Below are 14,289 nucleotides of genomic sequence, written 5' to 3'. Positions count from 1 at the left end.
TATTATGCGTTTTAATTAAATAAAAAATTGCGTTGCCATTGCGCTTTTTCTGAACTGATGCATTTATTAGCATGAGAGAACTAGGATGACGCCGACAAACCTGTAGTCCATGGTAACATTTGGAATGATAATGATTTAATTGTCACTGGGGGTGATTTCTTACAAACCATCGTTCCCTACAATTCCTCACTCTATAGCTAGGTGATTTTTGGATTTAGACGGGACAACGCACAACATTATTCTGATTTCAACGTTTTAAGCAACCTAAAATTGGGTGTCTATTGCGAGAGAGCAGAAACAGCTTGTGTTTCATCTCTTTATTCTACATGTATATAATATTTGTCGTGATTCTGATTTCAGTGACAAAAATCAAAATTCAAAAGCAAATTTGATTACTAACAATTCTATATCAAAAGAATTTTTATGTAGTTTTAAAACGCAACAATATCCCCCAAAAACACTTGGCTCCAATGAGTAACAGTTCAATAGATGATTGATACATGTATATTCCTATTCAGACAAACTCTGAACTCACAGTGAAGGGACACTCGAGGTCCGCATGAAGGAAAGGGCGGGATGTTAGTGTTTGTTTTGATATCTTTTAATCTTTATCGCGTAAGAAAGCATTGTTTTCATTTTTTGACTTTTAAAGTGGATCGCTGCATCGTAACGTAAGGTCCATATAAGGTCGTAGAACATTTTAATTAAGCTAACCAGAACTCTTTTATGAATTGAAATAGGATAAGAATCAACTTAACGCTTTAATTGTTTTTGTTTACGCAAACCTTATCAGTTTAAGAAAATCGTTTTTAATTAAACTTTTGCTACTGAACACGAAGAGCTGTGAATTTTCTCTGTGTTCCCATTAATGGTCCATGATCACAATTTAAACGTATATTGATATCATGTTAATATCATGTTTTTGATTATGTTTTTACCTTATGACGAAAATTCTTGGAAAAAGAAATACTAAAACACTGGTTTATATTGCTAAAGACTTGCTTAGCATAAATCACGTACATAGTTTGAAAACGTGATGGGTTGAAATCTTACCCAGCGTAATCTTAAAAATATTAGAATGTTAATGCTTTATTATAGGGGTGTCTATTCTGATGTTCTTTAAAAATCTAGATCTTTTTAAAGGCTTATACAGTAGTTGCGTAGTGAATGGTGTTAAAATGTAATAACCATGCTTTGATAATCGTCTCTGAGGATTATGAGATAAAAAACATCAACTATGTCTTCATTTGTCTTTTTATAAAACAAACAATAATCTTCATTAATTACAGCTTGGGGATCGTTTTGACAAGAAAATCAATACGCTAGATGACACCCACGAACTATAACCCACGAGAGTCCCTGCGATTAAAACAGGGTGCAAATACCCGCCATTCCCACATCAAGCTGAAAACTTCACTTCCTCTTTTCCCACACTTTTTTGACATAGGTGTAACCCACGGGTACTTGGTGAAAGGATATCAGTTACAAAAATTTGTTTTTATGGGGATTGTGGAATTTTAGTCAATCAAAATCTGTCAAAGCTTTGATTTATCATACATTTAATCGAATAGTTTTTTTCTGCATCATATTAAACGGGTATCAATATTTTAATATTGTAAACTCTTTACAACATGCGCCATTATTTTAAACAATTGGCCTCTCTGTTGCATTTATAAATTTTTTATAAACTCATATTCTTTCTGACGTTAACAGGATACCGGTAAAATACTTTGAATTTGCTTCACCGTGATTAACAACACCAACAGCATGCTGCCTTACATTCAGATTTACTTGATATTTATTAACAATACAAAGTGCATTTCGTTGATTATAATTATCTTCAATCAAATCTTGATCTATGGGCTACAGCCGCACCACCCCTCCCCGGGCCCCGCCGACCAGAAGCCGTCCAGCAGGTTGTTGGGGTTACTACAGTCGTACGGATTCATTGGAGGGACAGCTACTAACTTCTCTGCCTCTATCTCGGCTTCCAAGTCTGCCTGGATGGCCTGGATTTCCGATGCGGAGTCTCCATACAAGTTATAGGTCTCGGAAGCATCAACTAAAAGACAGGATCATTAAAAATAAACGTTAATTTTGAAGTTTTGTGCAAGACTATGTGATGAAACAACTATATTATATGATGTATATGATCAAAAAGTGCTTTTACATGTATCAATGTAGGATTACATGTAATAAATGAAAATTTCAGACCGATTGCATTTTTTTGGGTATTATAGTATTTCAGTAAGAATGACTTATTTATGGAACATGCATATCAGTATGATTGTGATAAAATTGTAACATGCATTTTTTCTTTTGATTTAAAGAATACTAGTAATATTCGGGAAATTAAAAGGCATTTCAGGAAATTATGAAATATCCTTTTGAAATACAATTAGTTAAAATTCCTACATACCCTTTTCTCATGATGATATACACTTGAAAACAACTCTTAGCTTGATATGATAGTTGATCACATTTATTTATAAGATGTCGAGAAATAAGGATATTTAAGGATTTGGTGATGGTCATGCCAAGAGCCGGCGATTCACTTAGGCAAAATAATTGTAGTATTTTAGGTTAGTAATGTCATAGAATAGTGGATAATTAACAGCAAGATTTTTTTATTCTTATCATTTGTATTCTTGTGAAATCCTGATGGGGGTCTCCTTGATCTATTTTGCATTCAGGTGAAGCAGAAAAATACGATTTCAAAAGGGATTTGCAAATTTGCAGTGTAAATTTTTTTTTAAGATGGTACTTATCTTTAGACCTCGTGAAGCGATTGCATGATAATTAATGGCCTGTTTAAAGACCTCTGGCTTGTGAAAATCGGTTGCATTTCTGGATTTATGCTGCTGTCAAAACACTTCAACATTCTTGATTTCAAAGTTTAATTCAGACGAAATACTTCGAAACGTAGGTATGCTGTGTTTTATTCTAGCATTTCTCCACTTCTATATCCGTTTTGGCTCATGTTGACTAGGTTGGGGTGAGGGAGGGGGTATGTACCCCCTTCGATGTAGATGTTTTTCCCCTGTTTTGCGTTTCATTTCCAAGTAAATAACGGTAGTTGCCTTGTATGGGTTGGAGTTGTCTGGATGTAAGATTACTTTTGGCCAATCATGTATCAAGTTCTTCATTTTTAACGAATATTGACAAGGCTGAACTTTTTAGTTAAAAATTTTATCACAAAAGTAAGATATAAACTGTATAAAAATACCATTAATGTCTTACGTTATTTGGCTCATATAATAAAAACTACCGAAACAGCTGGGTGGTAACCGTCGAAACCCACCTTGGGTAAACTCGATTTTATAAATATTTGGGTTTATCTCACTTTTGTGATGGAAACCAGTCCTATTGTATGAATGATAATTTCAATTTACATTTGCCTAAAAAACGGGATCAGGTTTTCATAAAATAATCATTGTAAAAAAAAAAGAGTTTCGGTCTCTCATTGGTGAGTTAAATAACTATAGAAATTCTATTTTAAATCCCTTCTACGAAGCTCGTCTTTTTAAGAAAAATTACTCATCATCTTTCATAAAAATTATATTCATTTCAACTTGGAAATTAAAGATGGTCTGTATTTCGATATCTACGTACCAGAAATAGCGAAGAGATACTTGTCATTGATGGCCCTCTGGGTATGTTCCCTAGTTAAGGCCTTCTGGGTCTTTTTTCTGTTTATGGCCCTCTGGGTCCTCTCTTCGGCCCGCCCGAGTCTCTGTATGTTGGATCTCTTCCTGCTAGACTTGGTTGCAGTGTACACTATTCCTCGTCTGCCAATGTCTCCTTGAACGTATTTCCAAACTTCTGGTCCATATTGTTTTCTGTAAAGTCGATATAATACACAATTTTGGCATTGCTTTACTTGACTATTGAATGACTTTTTGAGGAAAAACTTCAGTCTCTTTAAAGTACGAGGGTCAATCAAAAAATACGGAGACAATGCGGCTGTCTATCGTATATTTTTCATGAAAGTAATACTTAACAGATTTATTTGTGCACCAACACTTATGTTATTGATATGCGAAGTTTAAGTCCATTTGATGAAACGGTATTTTTGTTACCCCTTTTTAAAAACAACATGTTTTGTCACCACGGCGCACGGTAACGTTCAAAACATGACGTCAAAATTAAACACGCACAGTTTACAGATATACTCCATCTATATATCACGCTTAGTCTCTTGTGCCTTTCTTCTTACAATTTAAAATGGCACTGAACCTTTTAACATCTTATTTGCACACATTGGCTCGAGAATCATAAGTTAGTTCTTCAATGTTTTCATTTTCTATCTATATCTTAGTTTACAGAAAGGATAACCCTGAACTTTGGTTGACGTTACTTCTTTTATGACCAAATATTTACAGATATTCTACTCTCTTTCGGACTGTTTCATATTCAAAATACAATGACAACCACCCCCACAAAATTTATTACAGTTAAACACAAACTTGCAAATAATTGTTGACTTATTTTTTGCACCATTGAGCATTTTCACAGCTTGTATCGGCTTTTTCCTGAGTTAAATCCATTTTATTGTACTTCTCGTTGCGCCGTGACGTCAGGCGACGTCGATGTTTTTAGTCAATTCTAAAGAGGGCTATCTGACTTAAGTTACTAATATCTGTTCGACAAAACAATATATCCCGTCAGTATTTGGTACATAGAATACCATAAATATACTAAATTTGAAGTTTTAATATAATTTGGTTTTAAGCCAAAATTATAGAGATAATACTTTCAACATTATATTGTTTATTGTTGACATAACACAAATTTTGACCGTGCGCCGTGACCTCATTTTTGCAGGATTAAATTCTAAATAATTCTTAGAAATAAAGGAATTTTTTAACCTTTTTTCTTGCAAATTGTTTGAAACTATTGCTAAATTATGTCTACCAAATTTAGTAATGATATGACGTTAAGTAACATAGCTATGACAAAAGTCTTCGTATTTTTTGATTGACCCTCGTACATGTCATGTATTCGTTCAATACATGTGCAGTGTATCATGTCCTTTCTCATGCATGTGATTTTGTATATACATCAGAAGGAAGTTACTGTCAAATATTGGTCTGCAAGTGTCCCCTTCAATTATAGCTAATAATTCATTGAGGATCACGATGATAAATGGAAATCGTTATAAGATAGATTAAAGGAATGATAAACTTTTCTTACACGATTCCATATATGGTTGAGGGGCGTTCTAGATCATATATATTCAGAATTATTTTAGATCTGGCAGACTCTCCGTTGTTCAGCAACATTTGAGTTTGGTCCACACCGTCAATACTCGTCAAATCAATGTCCGTTGTCAAATCTGGAAAGAAAAACTTAATCATGGTAATCATTGCTGTGTTTTTTTTATTTTTACCAGTGTGCAGGTGAATGAATGAGGGGGAACTATAGCGATGCAATGCAATGCTACATTGCATTTTAAATTTTGAAACAATTGAACTTCAAACTAATAAACAATAAGCGATAAACAAACTCGAACATTCGCTTGTTAAATATCGTTTAAAGTACCGTTCAATCAAGTTTTGATAAATTTAAAAAAAAAACATGAGAAGAAATTTGTCCAAGTAAATAGGCTTCCAAAACATCTTGCAGTGATTAACTACTATAAGTAGCAAATAGAACTTATAGTACACCCTGTATAATGTTAAAAGTATCGTTATTTAATTTTTAAAAAATCTGAGCATACTTCTCAACATAGACAGAATGACACCGCGCTAACAAGTGTGTACAAATGTAAAGCTAAACAAGGCTTCAAACTGCACAATACCTGCGCTTCCTCCAGCTAGACTGATGAACGTAGGCAACCAGTCACTAGCATGCAGCAGTCTGAATGATTAAATAAAAAGATAAGGCTAAATAAATATTTGCAATTTTACATCAATTTTCATATTTTTTTTAAGTTTTTTCTGCGAAATGACACTTTTACCGTTACAGCGTTTTAAACATGGATGCTTAATTTACCCTTGTATTGTGTATCGTATTTATTGTGAAACACCCTGTACTTAGATCTGTTTTAAATGACAGTGTCTAATCTTTTTAATTATATTGAAATTACCCTTGGTGTCTGTAGCCTGATTGTGTCAGCAGATTCTTGCTGTAGACAAATCCGGGGACTCGGACCCCTCCTTCGTAGAAGGTTCCCTTAGCGCCCCTGTAGGGATTGTTAAATCCTCCTTGACTCGGCTGGCCACCATTCTAAACCCAAGAAAATCAGCTCTCGAATTATTTTGAAATTTGAAATAATTAGTATGTTATATGTAGGTCTTCATTGGCAGTATGGGTTATAGTTTTCGCTATACAAATGAATTTAAAGCCGGTTTACAATTTTAACACCGTTCTGTAAATACTTTTTATATTATCACTGGTTTTTATTTTAAAATGTTTCTGTACCCCCCCCCCCCTCCCCCCCACCACCACCAATTTCAACCATGGCTTATATGCATACATCAGAAGTAAACACGATGATGGCATTGTCCAAGAGTCCCTGTGTTTCCATCTCTGTGTAAACTTCGCCAACGGCCTGGTCTACTGCAGTAACCATAGCTGCAATTGAAAGACGTTTACTTTCATAAACTCGCCAGGAATTGAACAATACGGATTGGGGTACTTTTTCAATATACACTGTGTCTTTTGTGCTCGTTTCCACATATATTTACCTACAGTTTCAATCATGGTTAGTGATATAGAACTCGTTTCCATATATTAACCTTACTGACGGGTCGATATGGTTAGTGATTATTTCTGTTTTCTGCATGTTGTAAAACGCTCAATAATCAAATGATTTTTGTTTATTATTTCTGCATTACAGGGGAAAAGAACAAAGGCGCAATAGGATCAACCATAAAAAAGAAAACAGTTATGCTGAATAGCTTAATATAGGTACAATGTATCTATGGCCGTCATACTGTACTGACCGTAGAATGTGGCTCGGCTCGTGGTTTTAGTAGATCCGTCCCAGTCGGTGTAGGTCCAGTCCCCAGGGTACTTGTCCTTCAGTGCTTGGGGTGCCTTCAGAGTTACAGTAAAATGGGGACTATACTTATGCTTATTAAGTACTAGTAGTTAAATAGATGCACTAAACTATTATTGCTTCACTTTAAAATGTCTAACTCTGTACTAGACGTTTAATAATAATTTGTAAAAGAGTCATTAATATAAATCGACCGAAGAAAAGTTATTTTTCTTTAAGATATACTAGTATACGAAAAATCGTTTTTTTTTATGTTGAACTATAATTTTTTTTTGCAAGAATGAAACTTGTTATAAGATACAGATTATATTACATAATGAATATATATACCGCCGAGAATAATAACTACACATGTACATGCAGTGTCAGTACTCTTACCTGTAGAGGTGAGTGGGGCGCTTGGAAAGCCAGGTACAGAAACAATGGCACCGATTTGTCGTGGTTCCCTACTATCTCGATGGCCCGCTTCTTGTACTCGAACTGGAATCAAATTGTAGGTATTGTTATAACACCGAGTACCACTACCCTTAACTTTTTTTTATCACTGCAAAATTTGGATATCAGTAAGATATATTTTGTTTTTCTTTTAAAACTTACTCTACAATTTAACACACGTATACATGCATACATGTATATTATAAACCATTTGGATGTTTATACAGTCAAAAACACTCACTGTTGAGTAGCCATCCACATCTTCCCTGGGATAGTTAGGGTTTTGAGGAGTTACTGCCGTAAGATTGTCCCTGAAGTCCTTATATCTCGCTAGTAGAAAATACAATCACAATAAAATGTCGGAAAATTACTTTCAGATGTTATCGCTACTGAATAAAATAAATTCATTTAAACCTATAACTAAATGTACCAAAATATATCTTATCAATTGGTACATTAAACAAAATCTAAAGATGGATGATTCAAGCTAGAGAGCAAAATGAGAAATCTTTTACTGGGGATAGAAGATAAAAACAAGAACGCAAAGAAAAAAGGCAATATTTGCACAAACGAAATCAAATCTAAATTTGGTAAAAAAAAAAAATATAGAGGGCGTTATAATTTAAACGAACCAGAAGTGTATGTGTAGTAATTTTCTTGACCGCCATAGAATCCGTAAAAGGAGTCGAACCCTCGGTTCGTCGGAGTCACGGCGTCCTTACAGTATCCCAAATGCCATCTGAAGCACGACAAAAAACACAATGAATTTGAATTTTTATTGTTTTTGTGTCTATTTGCTTTTAGAAATTAAATATTATCTAAGAATGCCATAATATTAAGGCTTAAGAATTTGATCTTTGTTTGCATGATTGTATGTCCTATAATGGATAAGGTAGGGCTTGTTGAGAACGCGGCCCGAACCCGACCTACCGGCCAATCTAGCGCTCAATGGACAGTTAACTGCGTCAAATTAATCGTATAAGCAGCATTTTAGATAAAGATATGCACATTAAGTCAAAATGTGTGAAGGAAAACGAACAAAGCCGTCGATAAGAAATGGGCGAGAACGTAGACTTGTTTTACTTACTTGCCAATCATGTGAGCTGCATAGCCATAATTCGTGGTCAGTTTCTCTGCTACCGTTTTGTAGTTGCTTTCAATATATGCTGGCTGTTTGTGCTCCACAGGACCGCGCTAAATGTCAAGGTCACAGTTTGCAAACAAAGGTCAAGGACATGGTATGATTTTCCGGTTAAAAAACAAAGCAATACCAAAAGGATCAATGACATTGTAATGAAGCTAAGATCATGCTTACTGTATAAAAATGTTCAAGGGAATAGTAATGATAATACAGGTCATAGAAAAAAGTAAAAAAAAAAGGGGGGGGGGGGCAAGAAAACAGTACTTAGTCTAGTATTACTTGCAATAAACATCTTTCCTTTAACTTATTAATAAATTGATTATGCTGTTTCTATAGAACTAAGAACTAACTAAAAGTTTCCGTAAGGAATAGATGAAATAATACTTGGTAGATGTAAATAGATCTATAGAATAATCAAATGTCAGTGAAACGCGCGTAGGAATTTCAATGGACAAAACCTGACACCGGAAGTACAACGAATATGAACATAGTGTAAAAACAAAACGGTGTGGGCGCAGTATACGTACCATGACAAAAAAGCATGCGGTGTCTTTAAAAAATATTACACATGTAACAAATTGCAAATATAAAAATAAAAACATTTAAATTTCCTCTTAAAATCTAGTTTATTGTAACATGTGTTAACTTTATAAGCTGGATATTTAGACTTTAATTTCATTTGCTATTAAATTGCACGAGACGGTCTATTACAGTAATAATTATTGACTGTCTCGTGCAATTTAATAGCAAATATAACTTAGCATTTATTCAAAAAGCTTTCTTTTTATAAAAGCAAAAACAATTTTATAGGTGTCATGGATCTGGGTTTATTGGGGCATGGTAAATAAATGTTATCCTGTTAAAGGGTTTAATTTAAACAACAAATTCTAGCCATTAACTAGTATGTAGTGGTTGGGTTTTTTTTCCAATGAGGCCGATTTGACAAATTGCTATAGTGTCTGAGCTTATCGTAGTATACAAAAGTACTATGAAACCCCTTGTGTATACTTAGAAATGGTTACGGCATCATGCTTGTCGACATAGTGCAAGATCACCTTCTTAAAATATTTCTACTCACCTGAAATCCAATTTTATGTGCGTATCTTCCTGTCATGAATGCAGCTCTGGACCTTGTAAAGAGAAACCATATGAATTCATAGATAATATACAATTATGTACATATATTTTAAAAATCAACATACGTGGTATATTTTTACAGGAAAGACTAAAAGACAATCAGGGCAATGCTTTGAAAAGGAGCCCAACATTTATTTTTTGTGTTTTGGTTGTCGTTGATGATGATGATGATGATGATGATAATTATTATTATTATTATTATTATTGTTTACATACGGGCTACAGACTGGGTACACGTAGTTTGACTCCAATATAACGCCATTATTCGCAAGATTATCCAAATTCGGGGTGTCTACCTCGGGATTGTTGTAGCCAATGTCATTATTACCTTTGAAAGAAGGACAAATTATACAACAATACAATAATTGCATATGACTAGGTAAAAGTTACGGTTGTATATTTTGATAGTGTAATTATTCACTTACCCATGTCGTCAACAGCGATGAAAATGATGTTTGGTTTTTGATTTGCTGCACCTAGACCTAATTGTATTGTTATCTGGCACACCGCAAAGAGCCATAGAATGAGCCACTTTGGCAAATCCATTTTAATTCTGTAAAACACGTTAACATTGTTGGTATTTTTCTTTCAAGTATTGCAAAACTTGGACACTTTTTGAAAATCGTTGCAACGATCGAACTGGCGAATAATGATAAGAAGTCTGATCCTGATACCATATTATGAGAACAAACATATAATTCAAAAAAAATATTTTTAGAATCATTCATTCGCTTAAATTACATGTTTTTATTGATCACCTCTTTATTTAGTGTATATAGGGTTGAACGTCTACATCAAAAATTTTATCGAACTTCTGAAATAATTTCAAAAATTAGATTGATTAAGAATTTGGTCTTCCCTTTGCCTTCATGCCTTTAAAAAGATGAATTTTCGACGAATTTTGGATATACAGAGTATTTCAAAATTATACGAATCTAGAATCTGGACTCTTTGCTTTTGGATTAGTTTGGAATTGTGGATTTTGAATTTTTCTTTACAAAGATATGAATGTTTAGAATACATTTAAAGCAAAAAAACATGCAACGTCATATAAAATAAAAAATAAGTGATATAAATAAGTGATAATTGGTAAATGTACATACCCTTGCTGTTTTAATTTCTAAGTGATGCTTCGGGGTTCCGGGTTCTTATATCGGGAACTGTTCATGTGTAACTTTACGTAGGACATTAAAGTCCCCGACGAACCATGTCCAAATGTATATTCATGAATACATGTATCGTTCCGGCATCGCGCACATACTCTATTCAAACGTTGGTCCAGCGTGGGCTGTAGTGCTCGAGGCGTCTGACGGTCTAACGTGTTCATATTTGTTTAGATCTATTCCAACATGTATCTTAATGGGTATTCATATTTAGGGTTTGCCTCAGCAAATTGATATATTTTCCCAAAGAAACAGTCATGCGCGTCTTGATAATGAGGTTTAATATATTTTTAAATAAGAGAAAGGACGGTACATGTAGTGTAAACAGCTATTAATGATAGAAATGTCCTGTTCTTTGAATTTCCCTCTAACAAAGTTTACAACAACAAAATATTTCTTCAAATACTCCTATCATTTCCCCAATTTTTCAACGAATTGTTACAATGAACGCTGCCATACTTGTAAACACTTGTTCGATTACTGTTATATTTTTTTGTCTAGTTCAACTGCAGATGTTGATGCTCCTCTCCTCCTATAATGACCATTACTTTGCTCAGCTGTGAGCAATGTCCCAGCGTGTATCCAAATTCGAGCTTTATTCAAAATAAATTGGAGGATCTGAGGCTTTTGGACATGTGGCTGATTTTGGCCTAAAGCCATGCCACAGAGTCTGCTGTTTTCAAGATTCTCAGGCAAATAATTTGGGCTTCTGTAATTGTGCAGTTTTCATTGTTCCTCTTTGTTGCATCTGTTTAGTAGTTCATATGACCAGGAAATCTTCTGCGCAGGCGTGTCGTGTCGAATGATCGTAATGTTAGTCTTTGGAATTCTCCAATATTCTGATCCATACAGGAGTGTGGACACAACACAGCTTTGGTAAAGTTTCTGCTTAGTGTTGGTGCTGTGCTGGATAGACCTCCAGATATTGTTCATGTCCCTAAATACTTTTCTGGCCTTGCCCAGTCTGCTGTATATGTCCTTCTTTGTACCACCCTCTGGTGTTATAAACGAAACTCCCATCGTTTACTGGGGTCCTAATCTGATTTTTGGTCAAAATGCCTACCTAATGTAGTTCTTCATCTCGAATCTTAACAAGAACAGGCACTTCCATATTCAGTCTCATTGTCTCTGTTTTCTTTTCTTTGTACTTATATAATGGGCAACATGTTGTCCGTATGCTTGAGGTGGCAGGGGACAGGTTTTTTTTATACAATTCATTGTAGCCAAGGGATGCATGTCTTTGGAACTCTGTAACTAGAATTTCCTCAGTTCCCATTCAGCACAAATACCTTTAATTCACTCTTTTTAAGGCCAATCACCATTTTCTGAAGAAAATTATTAGTCAAAACCTGTAAAATTCTCTACATACTGGTTTTTATGAGATTTTGACCCTTTAATATTTTGCTAATTTTTCATGATTTTTCAGCTTTTTAGACCTCCCCCAGCTAATTCCCTGCAGAGGGTTGACCTTCCGTACCGCGTGCATGTTGCACTATCACATGTCAGAAACTTACCGGCGTATAGTTTACAATGTCCCATCCACCTACTTTTCGTGTTATTTTACCTCCCGTCTGTACCTGGGGATGGATGAGAATTCCATGAAAAATGTTCAAATTTTACATGTTTTTCTACATTTTTGAGGCATATATACAATAAAATGGTAAAAATATGTGTTTTTTTATTCATTTCAAGGGTAATTATCATAGCAGATGTTATTTCAAGGTCAAATGTACATTTACATTTCTTACATGTAATGGTAATGGAGTCCATTGGAAACAGGGGGTGGCTTTTTCAATTCTGTAAATACATCTAAAATACTATTTTTTGATAGGAAGGAGCAAAAACTTGAGTTTTTTGACATATTGTATACTTTGATAACTGCATTTGTCAGATTACATGTAAAGTTCACTTGAAATAAAAATATGCTGTTTTAAAAAAATTGAGTGATATACGTCTGGTGGCTTAATGTTATTTCATAAAACCAGACAGCAAAATGGCTGCAAATTCATATATTTAATGATTTAATTGATAAAAACTGTTTTAAAGTATTTATTCTTATCTCAGTAATTAACTTAAGCCTATTAATTGTCATCAGGATAGGAAATACCTACTCTCTTAGCCAATTTACTCTAGTGGTGGTCATTCTACACATTTAAGAGGGAGTTACTCCCCTTGAATATTTTAACTAATCAATCATGTCAATTTCAACAACAGACACCCCTCTAACTAATGATAATCATTAAAAATCATTTCATGAATTTTAGCAACACTCATAAGCCTTTAAGTATACAGCAACTCTCAATTTTTCAAAAATATTGACTTTATACTTTATTCGAAACTGTCCCTTGCTACCTGAGCATGTTGGTCTTCTCTTGAATATGCTGGTGTTTGTGAGACATGTACAGCAACGCAAGATCATCTGCAAAGTCCAGATCGTCTAAAGTTGAGAAAGGGCTCCAGCGGATCCCTCTTGTATAGCCCTCTGTTGTTTCTCGCATGACCCAATTGATGACTAATTTGAACTGTAATGCAGACATTACACATCCTTCTCTGACCCCGGTTTTAACATTAAAGAAGATGTAGTTGTGTCCTACTGAGCATCTGAGGTTGTTATAGAAGCTCTTTATCAGGTGAACCAGCTTAGATGGAATGTCATAATGACTTTGGATGTTCCAAAGGCTGTCTGGGTGTACACTATCAATTGCCTTTTTGAAGTCCACAAAGTTTACATACAGTTTGATGTTAAGGAGTGCAAAGATCTGGTCAGTACAGCATCGATGCTTCTTGAACCCTGCCTGCTCCTTCCTCAGTACTGCATCAACAGCATCTGTCTATCTGTCATTCTTTCGAATGATCTTATCCATGATCTTACTTGGCACTGACAATAGAGAAATTCCCAGTGTTCATTTCTTTGGTATCTTTATTATCAATTACCCCTTTGTACCAGTCGTCTGGAACTATCTCTCCATCCCATATAGTTGTTAAACGTGGTTGGAAGATGGTGGCTGCTACTACAGGGTCTGCCTTAAATAGCTCTGCATCAAGATTGACATACCTTATTGACTTCCCATTCTTAAGGGTCTTAATTGCATCTAATATTTCATTTTTGGTCGGGGGTCAGTATTGATGTCCAGATCCCAGGTAGATTCTGGTATGACAGCTGTTTCGTCAGGTGATGGCCGCTTCAGTACTTTATGGAAGTGTTCGGTCAATCTTTCTTCTTGCTCGTTCTCTGTATTCAGAACTGTACCATGTTTGTCCTTGATAGGCTCTCCTGTGCTTAACTCCGTGATGAAGGCGGCCTTGATGGTGTTGTCCCTTAATCTCTGGGTATCAAATTTCTTTTGAGTGTTATACTTTGCCTCAGTTTTCTTCAGCTTGATCTTGATGAGTGCAGTCACCAGATGATT

The 14,289-nt window shown here is 34.8% G+C and overlaps 1 protein-coding gene across 1 annotated transcript; it reads right to left on the bottom strand.

Annotated features, from left to right (window-relative positions):
* Positions 1 to 1,770: 1,770 nt before the first annotated feature.
* Positions 1,771 to 10,944, bottom strand: LOC105323743 (arylsulfatase B). The gene is made up of 15 exons (XM_034448241.2): positions 10,820 to 10,944; positions 10,142 to 10,269; positions 9,933 to 10,044; positions 9,658 to 9,709; positions 8,526 to 8,632; positions 8,071 to 8,177; positions 7,680 to 7,768; positions 7,382 to 7,483; positions 6,948 to 7,041; positions 6,479 to 6,576; positions 6,089 to 6,228; positions 5,801 to 5,859; positions 5,194 to 5,335; positions 3,613 to 3,839; positions 1,771 to 2,062 (listed from the first exon to the last, which is right to left on the bottom strand). The coding sequence occupies exons 2-15, from the start codon at positions 10,260 to 10,262 to the stop codon at positions 1,857 to 1,859; spliced, it is 1,656 nt and encodes a 551-aa protein (XP_034304132.2). The 5' UTR covers positions 10,263 to 10,269; positions 10,820 to 10,944; the 3' UTR covers positions 1,771 to 1,856.
* Positions 10,945 to 14,289: the final 3,345 nt, after the last annotated feature.

The sequence above is a fragment of the Magallana gigas genome, chromosome 2, assembly GCF_963853765.1.
Source record: "Magallana gigas chromosome 2, xbMagGiga1.1, whole genome shotgun sequence".
In the NCBI taxonomy this organism is placed as follows: Eukaryota; Metazoa; Mollusca; class Bivalvia; order Ostreida; family Ostreidae; genus Magallana; species Magallana gigas.
This window is presented reverse-complemented; position numbering and strand designations above follow the sequence as displayed.